The sequence below is a fragment of the Neofelis nebulosa genome, chromosome 2, assembly GCF_028018385.1.
Source record: "Neofelis nebulosa isolate mNeoNeb1 chromosome 2, mNeoNeb1.pri, whole genome shotgun sequence".
NCBI classification, from domain to species: Eukaryota; Metazoa; Chordata; class Mammalia; order Carnivora; family Felidae; genus Neofelis; species Neofelis nebulosa.
Window position 1 is genome coordinate 27,092,646 of NC_080783.1, and position 19,362 is coordinate 27,112,007.

Consider the following 19,362-nt stretch of genomic DNA (forward strand, 5'->3'; position numbering starts at 1 on the left):
ATGTTAAATCTGATTCACTTGTTGCAAAAATGGAAATTCCAATTTTAGTTGCATGAATCTGTTTGACTCTAACATTTAATCAACTGGCAATTTTTATGATTTCTAAAACAAATGATTCAAACCTAAAGGGGGCACATTGCTAGCATTATTTAAAGACACTTTAAATCTTAAAATCCTAAAACTTAAAGGCTGACTTCTGTCGATTTTCCTCAGATTTTCTACAGAATCATAGATTTTCTAGTGAAACAACCAGGGGTCTTTTTTGACGGTAGACTTTCCCAACCTATGTCTTTTCAATTCTTAAGATGAAGCAGACCTTTGACATGCATTAATGGCATGTTCTTTACATATATCCATATTTGTAATAGCTTCAGAGTATATTGTTTTTGCTAAACAAATAAGGCAGAATATGGCATTCACCATTTTGCTTGATGGTTGAATAGACAGAAACAAAATAACTTTGGCCACTAGATGCTTGATGCTCAGTAAAGTTATGCTCTAGCTTGACAACTTGCACCCACCTAGTCCATGTGATGCACATTTATGCTTTAACAAAACCACAGAATACTTCATGGCAAAGAACTCTGGGATCATTTACAAATAATTAACACCTTAGGGAGTTAATTCCACAAATATCAGCAGTCCTCGGAAATCATTCCACAAAATAGAAAAATAGATAGCTGCTGTGAAGGAGAAAGCTTTATTCCAGATTCATGCTCTTTTTCTAAATCAGAGACTCAAATTTTAACTCTCTGTGCTCTATGGACGGGTCTAAATAAAAATGACTTTTTTGGGTAAGGAATTTCCATTGAGCTTTTGTTTTCCTATATATCAAGGGAAAATTATTTTGACATTTCAGAGATGGTCTAGAAAAAATATAACAAACTTCTATTTGATGAACTAATTTTCTATATTCATGATATGGAGGAAAAAATATTTGAATAATCATTATACAAGGTTAACTCTAAAGCACATTTTATCTTTTTTGTCAATTTCTTTCAGTCAAAATTTTTACCTGCACTATTAATGCAAAATGGAGTCATTTGAAAGAGTAGCAATCTTTCCTTCTGTGTACTTTATAGTGGAAGGGAAATGTATTATTTCAATTAACTGAATCATCTTCCTAAAGCTCTGCCTTACTCAAAATTCTCCCAAAGTCTATTTTCTATTAGATGCATCAAAAATTCTTAGGTAGGCCATCAGGTTCTCCAAATTCTTATTTTTGAGCCTGCTTCTCAAAATTTTACATTTTGGCCAGACAGTGTTGCATTCCATACTTTAAGGCCCTTGTTTACATTTTGAAGTTTATTCCCATGCTTTCTTTATGTTATCTCTCGCTAGAATGCCTCATTCCAAGTTGAGTCTGGAACTCGTCATTCTTCAAGGATCAGCCCATCAGTCCCTCTCATGGGATCAGCCCATCAGTCCCTCTCAAGGGAGGCTGGCAAAAAAGGATTTCAGTCTCAGGAACAAAGGTTGGCGACTTGCTTGCATTCACTGTTGACTTTTCATTTACATAAGAGTCATATAAGAAAGAGTTAAAAAGAATAGACTAATGTAATTGAACAATTAATCAGAATTATCTTATTTTACTTTTTACTAATTCTATCTTCCTCCACCACATTAGGGAAGACCAGTGTAGTGACTTTCTGGATATTCCTGGTGTGACTCTAGTTGGATTTTATAATGATGGTTCAGTTGAAATGATATGCCACTGTACTCTCTCTGCATAGAAGTTTGAATGCTCCTTTAGAGAAATACACTTCTTTTTCTCCCCAAATGAGGTTGCTTTAAGAAAGGACCAGAAGACAAAACGTAGGATATGTCTGAAGGCAAGAACAAATTTCTTTTTACCGGAGTCTCGTTGGAAATACGAAACGTGTAAAATGAAAGAAAATATAATCCTGGCTTATGGTTTTTAGTAAAACGATTTATAAACCAGAGGCATTAATCACCATGTCATCTTGAATTTCTTAAGCAATGGTGTTTTGATCTTTTTTTAAAATTTGACACACTCTGATGCTGGTTTCTTTATCAAAAGATCCACATGCAGCTCAAGATAGCAAGATATGGAGATTAACTGGGAGTTCAAAAGTTTGGATTCTCTTCTTGGCTCTCCTACATGATAGTGCTAGGCTCTACAGACAACCTCTAGCTAGGTATGGTCCTTAATTGCTGTATCACTTCTTTATTCCTCCATCTAACGTTGTCTTAGAAAGAATACTTTTTTTTTTTTTCTTTTGAACAGGTAGTGGCCAGTGACACTCAACTGATTTCCCTTCAACTTTCCAGGAGATTAAGCTTTTCCCTTGGCTTTACATGATTTCTCAGGAGTGCTTAAAAATAAAGCCTTTCCTTGGCCTTGCATTAGAAAAACACTTTCTCTCCCTCTCTCTCTCTCAAAAGTATTTCCCATTTTATAGCATTCAATTTTAATGAAAACTATTTATTGAGCCTATTTAGGGTCCTGTAGTATCATGTATTAAAACAAAAGGGGCTCCTGGGTGACTCAGTCAGTTAAGCATTGGACTCAGTTTCGGCTCAGGTCATGATCTCATGAGTTTGAGCCTCGTGTGGAGCTCTGTGCTGACCATGGAGCCTGCTGTGACTCTTTCTCTCTCTCCCTCTCTCTCTGCCTCTCCTGCCTCTCAAAATAAAGAAATAAACACTTAAAAAAATGACAACCTCAGATATTTCTGAAGAATAAAAGTTCTCTGGAACAGATGATGTTTTACAAAGACTCTTTTGTTAACAACCATGTACTCAGATTAAAATGCATATAGACTTTATACTCTATTTCACATTTTTTTTATTTATTGAATTGCAAGGTCTCTTTTCTTTTTAATTTACACAGAGAGAGAGACAGAGTGCAAGCAGGAGAGAGGAGCAGAGGGAGAGAAAGAAGAGAATCTTAAGTAGGCTCCATGCTCAGCACGGAACCCGACTTGGGGCTTGATCCCACGACTCTGGGATCATGACCTGAGCAGAAATCCAGAGCCGTTTATTCAACCCACTGAGCCACCCAGATGCCCCTCTATTTCAAACTTTAACTCTTCCTATACTGACCTATAACTTCTTCAGAATTTGATGTATCAAATATAAGCAATAAATAGAGTGCACATGTAAATAGAAATAACAGTTTATATCAAAACCTACAATTCCACAGAGCTCTAAAGCAAAAGGATACATTGGAGGGGCCCATCAAGATGCCAGCCCAATTTTTCTATGCAGGCTATGCCACACAGCAAAAAACAGAACCACATCAAAAACCCTGAATAAGCAAATAATGCTGAAAAATTTGTAAAGAAATGTTTGGTGGAACAGACACTGAGTTTAGGCATTAACCTCATGGTTGAACACTGGCACTACATTTTTTTGTTCAGCTTAAATTTGTAAGAAATTTAAGGAATAGTGAACCAAGTGTAAAGGCAGTAAGTTTTTTTTTTTTAATTTTTTAATGTTTATTTATTTTCGAGAGAGAGGCAGACTACAAGCGGGGAAGGGGTAGAGAGAGAGAGAGGGAGAGACAGAATTGGAAGCTGTCATTTCCACTGAGCCACCCAGGCACCCCAAGGCAGGAAGTTTTAAAGGGTTTATTTAGGGGGTGCCTGGGTAGCTCAGTAGGTTAAGCATCCAACTTCAGTTCAAGTCATGGTCTTGCAGTTTGTGAGTTCGAGCCCCACATCAGGCTCTGTGCTGACATCTCAGAGCCTGGAGCTCTGAGATTCTTTGTCTCCCTCTCTCTCTGCCCCTCCCCCACTCACACTCTGTCTCTCTCTCAAAAAATGAATAAACATTAAAAAAATTTTAATTTAGTTCAGTTGTTTGAAAATAATCTGAGATTCAAGGTTGTTCCTATGTCCTTGCTTGGCTTGTAAGTAAATAGCAAACATAAAAAGGACTCTATAGAACTCAACTTGTAATGATTTTTATCATAGTTTTTAAATAATTAATATTTATGAAGCCTAGCTCCAAAATTTTTCATTACCCTACGAAAGATACTTGAATTATAGTTATAAAATTTCTCTTGCATAAAGACAGGGTCCATGATATTAAGGAGCTTTTGCTTTGAGATAATGTTGACTTTCAAACACACACACACACACACACACACACACACACACCCTTGTCAGTATAATATAATGCATATTCAGTGAATAGTTTTTCTTCATGCTGGATTGACAGTATTTTAAAGCTTATGGGGTATTTTATTGCTTTTCTTATTTAGCACTTATTTATAGCCCAATGAGATGGAAAGAAATGGCTTGGAAAGGACTTTAAATTATTACATAAGGGCAAGACAGCTAGGGGAAGATAGGAAATGAAAAAAAAAAAGCCACTTCTTTTCTGCCTAGACTGTAGAGACCATGTCTCTTTCCATTTGTCATAGAGTACCCATCAGGGTCTTAATAAATGTTTGATAAAATCATACCCAATGAAAATGAGGAATGAATCTAAATAAATTTTAATTCTCTTTTAATTTATAAAGCTTACAATTTTATTAATTTACTTATATGTTAATAGCACTCAGTAGACCTTTCACAATGGTGGCCATCATAATTTGACAGAATGAGAAAAAAACCCTGTTTCAGTATAATTTATTACTTGCCTCCAGCATTAATTCCATTTTCTCCTTGAATATGAAACTAAAAGTAACTTATTCAAATTACATGTGAAAGGCCCAAAAAGTTTTCTAATTCCTAAAACTTTATAAGAAAATCTAAAAAAGTTTCCTGTCCACATTTCCCTCATCCGTTCCCTCCTTCCTCCCTCTCTCCCAATTACATTTCAGAAGCACTGATTGCTTTACTCAAGTTCAGCTTGCCCTTTGTGGCACATACTTAAGGAATTTGTTAGAATAGCTAAGTGAATATTCTTAATGAGTTGTCGTGCAAAAATACTATCAATCTCTTAAGTAGAACCATGAATTTGAGAGTTTAAAGTGACCTCACCATCTGCTTAAATGAAATGGTATGGCATCAAGATGGTACAAATACATTATATTAATGGCACCACAAAAAGAAGTATATTTTGTTGTTTCTATTGTCTTTTTAAAAAAGTTCACTTATTGATTTTGAGAGGGAGGGAGAGAGAGTGTGACTGGGGGAGGGGGCAGAGAAAGAGGGAGAGAGAGAATCCCAAGCAGGCTCTGGGCCGAGCCTCACGCGGGGTTCAAGTCTCATGAACCATGAGATCATGACCTGAGCCGAAATCAAGAGTTGGATGTTTAACCAACTGAGGCACCCAGGTGCTCCTCTAAATAAGTTTTTTAAAAAGATGCTAGGGCAACACTGACTGGGAAGGTAATAGACTGACACATTCTACAAGATTCTGTATATAAAAGAGAAGTACTGTTCTTTTCTTTAACAGGTGTGACTTGAAGATGCCACCATCTGTAGCGCAGCTGACCTGAAAATGACTGACTGTTCCATGAACGAAGGAGAAGTATATAATCCACAAGGTAATCAGTCAAATCCATAGACATGTCCTTGCAGAGATCATGATCTAGCTAACCATCATATCCAAAAAGCTATAAAATACAATAGTTTTTGTGAAGTCACCCCATCAGTAACTTTCAACTATGACAAGGGTACAAAAATTGTTCTTTGTATAGTGATCTTCATAAAGCTTTTGGAGAAAAAAACGAGAAACTTGTTAAAGCATGTAAAAGTATTCCACATAAATCAAAGTACCTATAAAAAAGCTGATCCATTGATAGGAAGGGTAAAAAGTACCATTCACTGAGTTCTTGCCTAAATTTTTTATGCCACGCATTTAGAGAAACTGTTTATTTTCCTACTTCTGTTTAAATCAAGCAGCTGTGTTCTTAAAAAGCTAACACTATTGATTGTAAAATCTAGATTTAGATTTCATGTAGAATAGGGAGATAACTACATTGAGATAGTTTCAAGTTAATACACTAAGATAGTCTTACCTGAGCCTCGAGTTAAATTAACCAAAGTCACAATGTACAGTGAATCTAGGATTGGGTATGTTCTTTCCAGCAGAATGAATTTGTGTTTTAGCTGAAAAGATTAATATTATTGCTTTCTGTAAAGCTCCTCACATCTTCAGCTAGTTTATCTATTCCATTATGCATTGATTTGCTTCACTGAACTGAGCCACAGAGATAAGTCTCTCTTCCAATATAAAATTGGACTTTTAACAGAAGCGATAATAAATGTAAGCACACAACCTATACATACAGAAGGGCAATAAATGCTCAGATTCAGGCAAATAATAAAGCTTCCCAACTCGAAAGTTGTTGGGTTCCCAAGACATATGTATTTTTTATTACATATTTCCCCTCCCATTTCTTCATGATTATACAAACTTTAAAACAGCAATAATATAGCTTTTAAAATGAAATCATTGGCATACAGTCTAACCACTTCAGATTTAACAATAGAGCCTGTGTAGAAGAATTAAGGTTACATCTATAATTTTCCTCCTTTATTTATTAATAAGAATTGTGTGACTATTTTTCCTAATATCTATAGACTACATATCTCTATTATAAAACTTGCCTTCTACGGAAAGTATTGCTATTATCCAGTCCTCTTCAATGATTCTGAGTTGAACACCATCCATTCAAATATCTTAGGATTATCAATTTATAATTGGGAACAACATGCCATTGGCTACGGTCTCCCCAGTAGAGTGCATTTATGGATCCTCAATCAGATAACAAGGGTCTTTAGTATATCATCCTGATAATTTCTAACATGTTTTAACATAAAAATGTTTCCTAGTCATTCTGTAAAGTGGAATCTTGAATCATCCAGTCAAAACCTCCAGTTTAACATGTACAGAAAAAGAATCTCTCCTTACTCCTTGTGTTTGAGTCTTTTAAGCCTCAAAGAAAAAGATTTCTTGCAGCTTATATTAACACTGTTAAAGTGTTAAGTGATGTATTTTTCCTACCAAGACAGTTCAACTACAGGGCACCTCAATTTCCCAATTTATTTCCTCCTCCAACCTAAACACATTGTACCATCTATCACCAAATAGAAGGCAAGTATCTTCCTTCCATCTGTTTATCTTGGTGAGGAAATATCTCCTGCTTCTCCAACAAGAGTCACTTCATAACTCCACTGTTGTGGACATTTTTCCAAGTCATCTGCAGCTGAGATAGGATAATTTTGCAGCAGATTAACACTTGCCTTATGAAAGAAGAGATTTTCTTCAAAGGACAGCATGAGTTTGAGGCTATTTTTATTCTGTAATTTTTGTGTCATATGTCTTTACTAGCCCTTAATTATGACAATCTCTGAGGCCATTTTAGTTGAATTCAAGAGAATGAGACATCTTTATGTCACTTTTATGAATTACCAAGTAGAGTAGAAGTCAATTAATTAGACATAAAAATATTCACAATCAGATATGGTAAAGAAGCAGAAGGATGAAGTATTCATATTTTTTGGACTGGTTTAACCTTAGTGACTGTGGCAAAGCGGAGGCTAAAACCATTCTTTATGCCTCTCTACCTTGAGGAGTCACATATAGAATTTCCATGTCAAATTATATCAATAATTATTCCATTTTGATTACATTTTCTTTTTACTTTCAGGAAAATATTTTGGAGATGAGTTATATTCCCTTGTGATTCTAGGAAGAAACATGTTAAGTATCAGTATTTTCTAGAATATAAGCAAATAAACCCCACATTTAGATCAGGAAAATACAAACCAAAAGGATATTTATAGAAAGAGATTTGATTCTAAATATACTTACTGGCTATTGTATTTTAATAGGTATCTCAACAAAAACTAAAATGATACTTTAAAATTTGTACTAAATTTATTTTAGTCAACTAATATTTATATATAAATATAAAACATAAATATTACAAATGGTGTGTAATACAGCATTTGGGTATTTCCTAAAGACTCAAAATATTTCATTCTCTGGAGTGTGTAAAACTCTGAGGAATCCAAGAATACTATGAGATTTATGGAATTACAGGATCAAATTTGGTAGAATTAGTTTTTTGTTTTGTATTGTTTAAAAAAGATTTCTTGCAGCTCATATTTTAATAACATCTTGTATGAAAAAGCATTTGTCGATGACTTTATTACTAGAGAATGTTACAGTCATTCTGCAGAGGGCATACTGAGCACCACCCCTGCCCTCCACTTCTTCCAACTCTTTGGTTGATTTTTCATAACTCCTTGGGCTTTGCGGAAAGGAATCACAATGAGACAGCAATCAAGTTTGGTGCTAAAGGAAGGGGCAATACTGAGTTTTTGTTTCAGCTGTGAGTAGGAATCCTTGATAGCTTCACATTTTGGCAAGATCTTTTTTCTAAACCTGCCTTAAAATATATTTTCTTTGGCATGGAAGAAGGATACCAAAAATCAGCGGCAGAAAATAAAAGACACAAAATAAAGAGAGGCAGAAAAGAATACTGAAGTTAAAAGAAAGGCTTTTGGAGATGCTGAGAGGGCATTACAAGTTTGGTGATGCACAAAGGAAATGATACTTTCTTTCTTCTTTCTCTCAAGGATGGGTGTTTTATCTCTTTACTGACAAGAAAAGTCAAACTATCCCATAGGCAGATCAATATCACAACAAAAACAAGAAATGATATTTGTATTATCTCCTTCCAGGCTAATTGTTTCATCTAAACAAACAGTATGTAAGCAAGGTTCCGGTCAAGGCAGAATTCAAACACCCTTGGTTGGTAAAAATGTGAACGTTCATACTGGAGCCGAAGTTAAGACTTAATAGGTAGCGCTTTACTAATAATTCTATCCAATATAATTAATCTAAAAGAGTTCTGCTATAATAATCTCATGCATCAGAACTATACAAAACTGCCTGTTTATCATCAACACGAATGTCTACCCTTTGCAATTTGTAAACATGAGCAGCCAGAAAAGAAATTTGGCGAACTGTTCTGGTGTTGGTGTAGAGATGGGGAAATGGTAGAAGATGTCATAGAAAATCATCGAAGGAGAAAGGAGATAAAAGTGGAATTCTTAAAATATAGTCAAATGAGGTCGCAGGATCTAAACTAGAACACTCAAATTCATATCAGAAATGTAATTTTAATCTCTTAAACCAAAGTCCACAAGGCAATAGACATACATTCAGAAAAGATCTGCTAGCAATTAATGGAAAAATTCTCCTGCATGTTCAAATCCATTTTTACCTGATAATAACCAGAAGGAATGGATATCTCATGCCATTTTCATTATATTTGATAAGCTAGATTGCTCAGATAAGGTCTAAACTCTTGGCAATGAACCATAACCATTAATTTTTTTTAACACCTCCACCTCCCTTTTATTGTAAGAACTGTTAGCATATAATATGAGGAAGGCTTTTTAATAATTAGTGGCAATTTACTTCCAGCAGCAAATATGGGTTCATATGATTCTTACCTGCCCCCCTTTAGGCTGGTATTTGATGTTGTCTGTTGATCCGATTTTGGATTTGACATTCTTCAGGTCTGGCAGTGGTTGGTTAATAAGCCGAAGCTGCTTGGGAGTAGCAGGAGATTTTGGAGGAGTACGTATGATGGCAACTTTCTTCTCACTGGGCACCAAGATGGCAGATTTGGGGGTTCCTGGTGTGTGAGGGGTTCTGGGATAGCTAGGGGTTCCAGGAGTGCCTGGTGTGCGTGAAGAATAGCTTGGTGGGGTGCCAGGAGTGATCGCGGTTGATCCAGGGGTGGTGGGTGTGGAAGTGCCACTTTTTCCTGCTCTGCGAATTGGCTCTGATCCTATATTCACAAACAAAACAAAACAAAACAAAACAAAACAAAACAAAACAAAACTGAAACCACAGCATCAGAAAATTCTCCTCAAGACATCGTCTTCCCACGGGTTGTTAGAACTCACAATATGTTAATGCTTAAGGAGTTGAGAATATTTATGGATAACGACAATGCTCCAAAAGGTGAAAGTCTCCTTCCATAATTTGGCTATTGTTGAGAGTGCTGCTATAAACATTGGGGTACAAGTGCCCCTATGCATCAGTACTCCTTTTTTCAAAGGCTTATAACCTGGTAACATTTGTGAAAATGCATTGCTATCAATGCAAAGAAAGAACTTGGGTTTTCTTGATTTATTCTTCCTTCTAACTTTGAATGTGTCAAAAGTTTTTTATACTTGTGTGATCATTAAGGCATATGAATCTGCCTTTAGTTGGAAGAAGTGTCTGCACTGTATTTTTTGTGTGGGCTCATATTTACTAAAGATTCCTTGAATTATAATGTGGACCATTTGCTCTTTTGTGCAGTAAGTTCATTCCAAGATTCAGGCAGACATACAACATACAACTGTGTGTTTATATCAGTAATTTTGAGCTGTGTACAAATTATTTATTGAATTGCATTTCAGTGGTACTCCTTCCATTTATATTGAGGAACACTGTGAATTGCAAATGTGTATACTGAGGGCTATTCAGTCATGTTAGACATTGTTCTACAGTATTACATTTTCCTTTGTATGGAAATTCGTCTCAGGTCTTTTTTTTTTTTTTTTTTTTTAGTTTTTTTTTTAACATTTATTTATTTTTGAGAGAGAGAGAGAGAGAGAGAGAGACAGAGCACAAAGAGGAGAGGGAGACAGAATCCGAAGCAGGCTCCGGGCTCTGAGCTGTCAGCATAGAGCCTGATGTGGGGCTTGAACTCACAAATTGGAGATCATGACCTGAGCCAAAGTCGGTCACTTAACCGACTGAGCCACCTGGGCGTCCCTCGTCTCAGCTCTTAATACCACACACAAAAAATCTATTTTTCTTCTTAGAAAAATAGGGTATTTTAACAATATATCCACTGTGCATCTTGTACCTGATTGTTTTCTCCTATACTTTCATTGCTAGTTTGCAGTTTGGAGTCAAACCAATAATCCCCCATTGTCAATTAAATATGATATTGTGGGAGGCATTTCTTTGCCTCAACCCGACTTGGGCATCATTTTACTATTTAGCTCCTTCCGCCCATTTTCCTGTACTATGTTTCTTTCACATTAACTTTCTAACTGTGTGTTTGAATGCCATTTCAAATCCTTTTTTGAAAAAAAAAAAAAGAGATACGTGAGACTACAGCACCTTATAGATTTCAAAGCACTTTTGTGAATACCAAACATGTGATGAGCAAACAAACACAGTAGTTAGAGGCAGCTCTTATTATTCCTAAATTCAAGAATGAGGATACTGAGGCTTGTTTACCCAGATGATACTAAATTCAAAGCCAGATATGATATTTAGCCTCTGAGCTCTAAAAATCTTTTCTCTTAAAATAACACATTCAGTCTAATAATACAACACTTATTTACATTGTTTACATTTACTATTCAAATACTTTCACTTTTTTTTGGTGTTTTATAGGAAGGGCATGAATTTTATTTTTTATTACTGAGTATATATACTTTGTAAAGTCAATAAATCTAGAAATTTTGTCGAGGACAAAGGTACAAGTCATTAGTTTTTAAATCAATGAAGTGAAAGGGATCTTTGAGTCATCTCGTACAATTGGTCATCAGTGTGGGAAGTTCTGCCTGAGAAAGGGGATAATTAATCATTGTTGGAATAATTACAGGGAATGAGCTCAAGAGAGTTTCTTAGATAATTATAATCTACAGACAATATCTATTTACCTACTGGCCTGTGTTCAGTCTCCTGGAGAAACAGGAGCATTTCACTTCTTTCAGTGAACAGTTTTTACATATAAGTGAAAGCTGCCCTGTGTCCTGGTTTTTTAACGTGTAAGGGCCAACCATGGGCAGACTGTTTAACTGACAATAGGAAATGGGATATAAGAAGACTAACATGATAGATGAGTGTGCGTTCTACGACTTTTATTGCTTTCCACAAAAATGACATTTCAAGACCAAGATGATACAGCCACAGCTAACTTGGCTTTTTGAGGCTTCTTTGCTACAAAGTTCGTTTTTGGACCAAGTTTTTGATGTTTGAGTCAGTCATTCTGTCCTTCAGAAAAATCTCTTCAGAAACTTCATTTCCTCCTTAAATGTTTTCTCTATGCCTTCATTACCTTGGAATAGCTCAGGTCTTTTGGGGAGCGGAAACTTCTCTCTGTTATTTGTCACTGTACTGGTGCCTTCCATGAGATCTGTATACGTAGGAGCTCAACATACTTTCTTTTTTATCAGTACAAATTGGATTCAGAATTAATCAGTGTGTTGAGGTGTGTTTTACTCAAGGGAGACTGAGCTGAAGCAATATTCTGCATGTGCATAACAAGTTTCACTAAAAGAAATAACAGTTTTTAAAGAGTCCTTTCTATACCCATAGAGAATGGCTTTAAGCTTCAGAAAACTAAGGAATGAAAGTTTTGTGTTACATCTGGAGAATGAAGAAAAACCAAAAGCATTAAGCCCTACCACCACTGTTGAATAGATAGGATTGATTCAAAGTATAATAAATTATATTCTAGTCATCAAATGGCAACTTCGAGTGTTTCCTATTTGTTCTGAAACTGAAAGAGTTAATTAAATCTGAAATACTAAAACAATGTGAAATATATCTGAGAAAATATACATTTACAAATTACTTTATGAAACTGTGTTCTTATTAATCTTGTCAACTCCTCGATGACAATGCCTTTCTCTCCGTTTGTGCTAAGGGCATACCTTTGTTTCCTTCAAATCTTTTCAGTAGTGGTACAAAATGCCAGAACGTGTCTGTGTGTAGTTACGGAGATGATGGGTGAATGGGGGGAAGCACAGTACTTGTTCTTTTAGTTGTCCTTAGGCTTTTTAGCTATTGCTATAGGGAAACAAAATAAACCGAATGTCCTGAGATTATCAGGGCATCAGTTATGTTTCTTAGCAAATAATAAAATGCATCATGCTCATGAATGTAAATAAAGTTAGAAAGTCAAAATAGAATTGGCTCAGATCATAAAGGACAATTTATATATGGATGCATTTTAGAGGGCAGAGCACAGTAGTTTGAAGATGTGAAGTTATGAATAAAGTACCATTTTGCTCCCATAACCACAGATAGAAGCATAACTCAAGGTATACCTCTGGGAAGCACTTGGTGCCTTTGTCTTGTCTGAACAGCCTCCATATTGCTGATGCCCAATTCCAACTCCGGATATTTGGAATTGAAGTCTTTTCTCTGGGGATCACTATCTTTTCAATGCCTTCTTTGCTAGTTTGTTTGAATACTTTATTTTTGCGAAGAAATAGTTTTGTGATCTTAAAGGGTTCCTGGCATATACTTCAAAGAATGTTAATGCTTCATGAAACTAAATGGTGTAGGGCACAACTGCTCTAAATATAATAAACACTTTAATTGTAGGCAAAAATATGCTTTAAGTGTCATACGGAATGGTAATATTTGAAGTGGGCCAATTTTTATTAAATATTTTAAGAGTAAGTAACAAAATCAACTATAATGTGATGGGAAGAGCAATTTCCACCATTTTTAATGGTTTTTAAATGACAGAGATATTATTCTCCAAGTGATTCTACATAGTTTTCTAGTACTACATCTTCCACATAAATAAATATAAAAAAGACATTAAAAGGGCAGGTGAATGAAGTTATCAGTGGGCTGAAAACCAATTCAACCACTCTAGCTTAGTAGCATCGGACAAGTAACCCTCTTTAAAAGGTCAGTTTCCTCATGAGTAGATTTAACGAGGTTATTTTTACCTAACCATCAGCATTATTAACTTAAATGGAGTGAAAAACGTGTCTCAGGATCTTAGCATCTTCAGGTACTAAATAAATGGTAGCTATTTTTGTTGTAATAGAAACCTATTTGTGAAAATAATTTGCATCTGTCCTTTAACCAGATAATCTTGGTAGTAACACCATACGAGTGGGTAATGATTGGAACATTGTTATATTCTTTCCTTAAACTGTGATGACGCCAACTAGTTCATTATGGGCCATCAACCAAAAGAAATTTAAACTATTGCACGGAACATGTTATGTTTACACCCCCATTGGAATACGAATTCTTTTTTTTTTTTTAATTTATTTTGAGAGAGAGAGAAAGAGAGAGAGGCAGAGAGAAAGGGAGAGAGAGAATCCCAAGCAGGCTCCGCACTGTCAGTGTGAGGTCAATGCGGGGCTCAAACTCCAGAACCGTGAGATTATGAGCTGAGCAGAAATCAAGACGCTCAACTGACTGAACCACCCAGGTGCCCCTGGAATGTAAATTCCTACCAAATTGAGCAGGATCCTAGGTTTTGATTACTGAATTCCCAGTTAGACTTTAGGATTTGGAATTCTAAGGAAGTTAAGCTTATATAGATAACATATTAAAAAAAAAAATTCCTGACTATTGGTCTTCTCTATTAATTACTTCCTTGTAGGTACTCATTTTCCAAAACAATCATTTTGAATCAAGCAGCTGTTTTGGATCCATCAGTAGTCTGGCTTTTCTGATTCTTTAAAATTCTTTAAAATTTTTTTTTACATTTATTTATTTTTGAGAAACAGAGTGAGACAGAGCATGAGCGGGGGAGGGGCAGAGAGAGAAGGAGACACAGAATCTGAAGCAGGCTCCAGGCTCTGAGCTGTTAGCACAGAGCCTGACGAGGGGCTGGAACCCACAAACTGTGAGATCATGACCTGAGCCGAAGTCAGACTCTCAACCGACTGAGCCACCCAGGTGCCCCTGGCTTTTCTGATTCTTAGAAGAAATATAATTTGTTTTCAATGTATGTTTTGTTTGAACGATGTAAAATATAGACCTAGAATAAGCTCTACTCCACTTAAGGGATTATAAAGGAAGCCAAATCAAAATAAACCTACTGGTGGTCCTCCTTGCTGAAGAGGAGATGGAACTGTTGAGAGAGAAGGAATTCTCCTCTCTGTCTCCTGATACACCGCGGCGAGGAGGGAGGATAGAGGAGGGCCTGGGCAGGGAAGAGCGCTTTTCTGGGCTCTTGGTTACTCCATCCTGATTGGGAAAAAAACACATTGGGTTCTCGTGAATCTTCAGGTATACAAAGTGATTATGTTAGCCTGGCTAATTTCTTCCTGTGCTGATAGATACATTTCTTTTAATACACACTACTGAATTTCATATACTTATAAGCATTTCCACTTTGAAACTTAGAAAGGGTTCCTATTTGCCTAGAAGTGCTATAAAAATCTATTATTCTGGAGTTCGTGCTAATAATTAATCATGAAATTCAAATTCTAAATAACATGGGAATATAGTAATTTACCTAAGTAATCTCCAGCAAATGAAAAATTTTACTAAAACCTCTTGATAAGCATGAAAACTCATTAATCAGAAAGGACTGGCAGTGGGCATTGCATGATGACAGTTAACAATGAACACTACCGTATGTTGTGCATTTTTGTGACAGGAATTCTAAGCACTTTACATCCATTTATGATTTAATTCTTGCCACAAAATACTATATGCATTTTATAGCCAAGGAAACTGGTTGAATCAATGTATGTAATTTTTTCAAAATCACTGAATTAATAGGTAGCAGAGGCAGTATTAAATCCTGAGGTGTCTGACTGAGTCCAAATGGTCTATCATATTATATATAATTCATCATTATTATACAATATTACATATTATACATTATATGCTATATGCTATATATATGTATATGCTACATGTTATATATTATGTATAATAGCATATATATTTTATTTTTTTGGTTTGCATCTGAAATTTTACAAGATACCAAATAAACAAATAATAAATTAATAAGGGACAGTATACCTAGATAGAGGCGCTTTTTTTTTTTTTACTGATTAGACTATTAATAACTATTGAAACTTTTATTTGTTTATAAGAGAGTCTATTGTTTATATGTCAAACACTTTAGAGTTTAGTCTCTGTTTTTATATATTTACTGAACTGTGTCTTACAACCTCTGAAATTATATTCTTTTCTGAAACTTCAGTTGACCTGCCGCCTTACCTTGTTCCCTGATTCTGAGAATGGCAAACGGTCTGTGGAGCCTGCTGAGGTGGGCTTTATTGAAAAACTGTCAGAAAATGTAGCCCTTTTAGACGTACTAAGGCAGGCTGAGCTGCATCTTGGGGATTTTGAGCTACCCTGAAAGGCAGGAATCTTTGACAAAGTAGAATTCTAGCCATGAAAGAAAACAAACAAAAGCACAAAATAAACAAAACTATGAAGTAAAAGGAAAATAAAAAATGTCTAAACATATAAGAAATTAAATACTGACATCTAAAAAGACCACATGATAAATGGTTATAATCAATGACAGAAATGCATATTATGTGAGAACAAGAGATTTTCATTGAACAGATGTTAAACTGCAACTAACTTAAGAATGCTCATATATGAGAATACAGATTACAATACTCTTCATGAATTCTATGCATAAAATCTGATTAATCCATAGGTCTTTCAATGATACCATATTTGAAAAATATCTTGAGAGTCTGTTGGAATTGTTCCTTTAATAAATACAACCCTTAAGGTGTATTTATAATCAAAATCTTGATCACATTTCAAGAACTTTAGAGCAAGGTATATTTAAGGTCTCATAATGGAAAATACTTTCTTAAAGTTGAGAAAATGTTCTTTCAGATGTCTACATTGATTTCGTCAAAAAAATTACAGAGTTTATATAAAATTAGTACATTTTATGAGTAAAATGCATACTGGGGGCCAAGTTTTACCATAGAATTGATAACATTTTGTGCATAGATCAGTTTGTACGGTGTCTTATAAATTCTAAAAATGAAAGTGAGCACTGAAGACATTGCCCATAAAAAATCACAGGACTTAAATTACGGGTGTTGCTAGTCCCTGGAGAGATATTTCTCAAGTGGGAACCATTAGGGGGTCGGACATATGGCTTCTGGAGAAAGCTATGCTGACATGTTGCATATTTCACAGGGCACTTTGTTAAAAATGCAGAAAAGTATAAAGAAGCCAAGGAGATTTTATTCATTAATTAATATGATTTTGCTGTTACAAAAATAGCAGTTGAAATCGACATCTTTATTTCGAGTTTTAACCTCCACGGGCACTTTAACAGGGCAGACCCATTAACAGATTGCACAAATCACTTCTCGTTTTACAGACCCAGCGCCTTGAGTGGGACATGCACCTGGCTCGGCACAAGTCATTCTTTTTTGATTGATGCTACCCACAAAATAGTGAATTACAAAAGTGATACAGGAAAGAAAAAAAAAATGGAATAATTGGATTGCCTCAAATTATGAAAGACAACTACTAATCCTGTGCTTAAAACGAAAACAAAAACAAAACAAATACGCAACAAATGAAGGATTATAGGTCAGGCTCACAATAAAGATCAATTGAAAAATCAGAAAGAACTGTTCTGAGGAATGTACTGAAAGTCACAGATAAAAACAGGTTAGTCTTGGGGTTATAAAGGAAATTTATAGGAAGAGGGTGAGGTTATGAGGGGAAAAAATGTTAAATGAGAAAAAGTTAGAAAGAATGGTGGCCTATCTCTCTTCTTCAGAAAGGGGAGATGGGCATTTATAAAGGAAAAAAAATTAGTTCTGTGTAGAAGATGTATATGGTTTCTTTCCTAAGTACAAGCATTTAATGCGAATTCCCAATGAGTTACTTGAAGACCAAGGGACTTGAAAATTTCCTAAATATTTTTCAAACAAACATAACAAATGATCCAAGGGAAAGAGAGGGAGAGAGAGACTCAAGAAACAGACTCTGAACTATACAGAACAAACTGATGGTTACCAGACAGGAGGGGATTAGAGGGATGGGTGAAATAGGTGAGGATTAAGGAGGGGACCTGTGATGAGAGCACCGAGTGCTGTAGGGAAGTGTTGAATCACTATGTTGTACACCTGAAGCTAATATTACACTGTATGTTAACCAACTGGAATTAAAAGCCAAAAAAAAAAAAAAAAAGATTTTCCAAACAATGTCCACTTAAAAATGCTTTTTTTTAAATGGGGAAAAGCTGACTTACTTTCTCTATCTGCTCCTAAAGACTTCTACCTTTCAAATAACAACAACAACAACAACAACAACGATCACTGTTTATTGAATAAATACTATGTTCTAAGCACAATACAGTGTATTATTTTATAATTTACTGTATTAATTTTTCACAAAGTAGGATATAGGAATTTTAACCCTCCCTTTATTTTTGGAAAATTAAGACACAGGGAGCTATTTATTAGAGCTAATAAATGTTCAAAACCTAGACCTGGCGTGCTTCATAGCCCTGCTCTTAACTGCAATTCACTAGTTGCCCATCAGAAACAAAAGGTAAAGAGAAATCTTCAAGTTACAGTGTTTTCAAAATAAAGCCCAATATTTATTAAAGCAGTAAATGGAATCTATTGCTTGCCATATGTTCAGGAATATGCCTGGAAACATTTATATAAAAATCAATTTTTAAAAATCAACATAAAGTCCTTTAGGTTCAAAATGATATAAACAGTTTGGCTCTCATTGGAAATGTATTTCTATTTTTCATAATAAATAAAAAGTGGAAGTCTAAAATCTGACTAGTTTTTAAAATGCTAAACAAAGAGTTGTGATTTACATGTGACGTCTAAAACCTAGAACATTGTGATGTACTACTGGTTAACATCATTCAAAGTATTTATATTTTTATTTGCACAAAGTTTTGTAATTTTAGGATTTCTTTAGTAGTCTTTCTTTTAAGATTTTATTTTTAAGTAATCTCTACACCCAATGTGGGGCTCAAACTCACAACTCTGAGATTGAGTAGCATACTCTACCAACTGAGTCAGCCAGGTGCCCCTCTTTAGTAGTCTTTTAATTTTTTTTTTCTTTCAATCAGAAAGGAGTAAAATACTTCATGTTTGCTTTGGTCTCTTGGGAGTTTAAAAAAAGATGGTTAATAACATAAAAAGTACAATAAAAAAGAAATATGAAAGACAAACATATGAAGAAGTTAAACATCATTAATGCAACTAAATTAAAACAATATTTTATCCCCATAACTTGGTAAATATAGAAAAAGTACAAGAATATCTAGTAATAATAATGAACATGGGCACTCTTATATACAGCTGGAGAACATATAAGTCAGTAGAACATTTCTAGAGGACAATTTTGATAATGTTAGGAAAAAACTTTAAATGTGGACTTTCTGCTTGAAACAATAATTTCACTACTAGGAAATTATCCTAAGGAAAAGCATATGGATGCATTCACAGATTAAGCCAAAAAGATTTCTAGAGTAATATTGTTAAAATGACAATAAAAATAGTTTAAAAGTCAAGTAACAGGGAACTGATAATGTATATCACCATAAATAAATAAAACACAATCCAATGTAGTCCTTAAAGTGATGTACAAGACTGGTTCATGAGAGGGAAATCTGTTTATTGATTTATTATTTTAAAATCTATTACAAATTTAAAATCTAATAAACAAATCTATTCATTGTTTTAGTAA

At 34.9% G+C, this 19,362-nt stretch overlaps 1 protein-coding gene across 43 annotated transcripts in view; it reads right to left on the bottom strand.

Annotated features, from left to right (window-relative positions):
- Positions 1 to 19,362, bottom strand: part of MAP2 (microtubule associated protein 2) — a 284,391-nt gene that overhangs the window by 12,311 nt on the left and 252,718 nt on the right. For 25 of the 43 annotated variants that reach the window (XM_058706697.1, XM_058706637.1, XM_058706717.1 and 22 more), the window contains 3 exons: positions 15,880 to 16,050; positions 14,745 to 14,892; positions 9,387 to 9,727 (listed from right to left, as the gene is read on the bottom strand). In XM_058706697.1, the coding sequence (XP_058562680.1) occupies positions 9,387 to 9,727; positions 14,745 to 14,892; positions 15,880 to 16,050 (660 nt within the window). The remainder of the gene's footprint in view (positions 1 to 9,386; positions 9,728 to 14,744; positions 14,893 to 15,879; positions 16,051 to 19,362) is intronic. The other 18 variants (XM_058706793.1, XM_058706785.1, XM_058706925.1 and 15 more) reach the window with 1 other exon arrangement.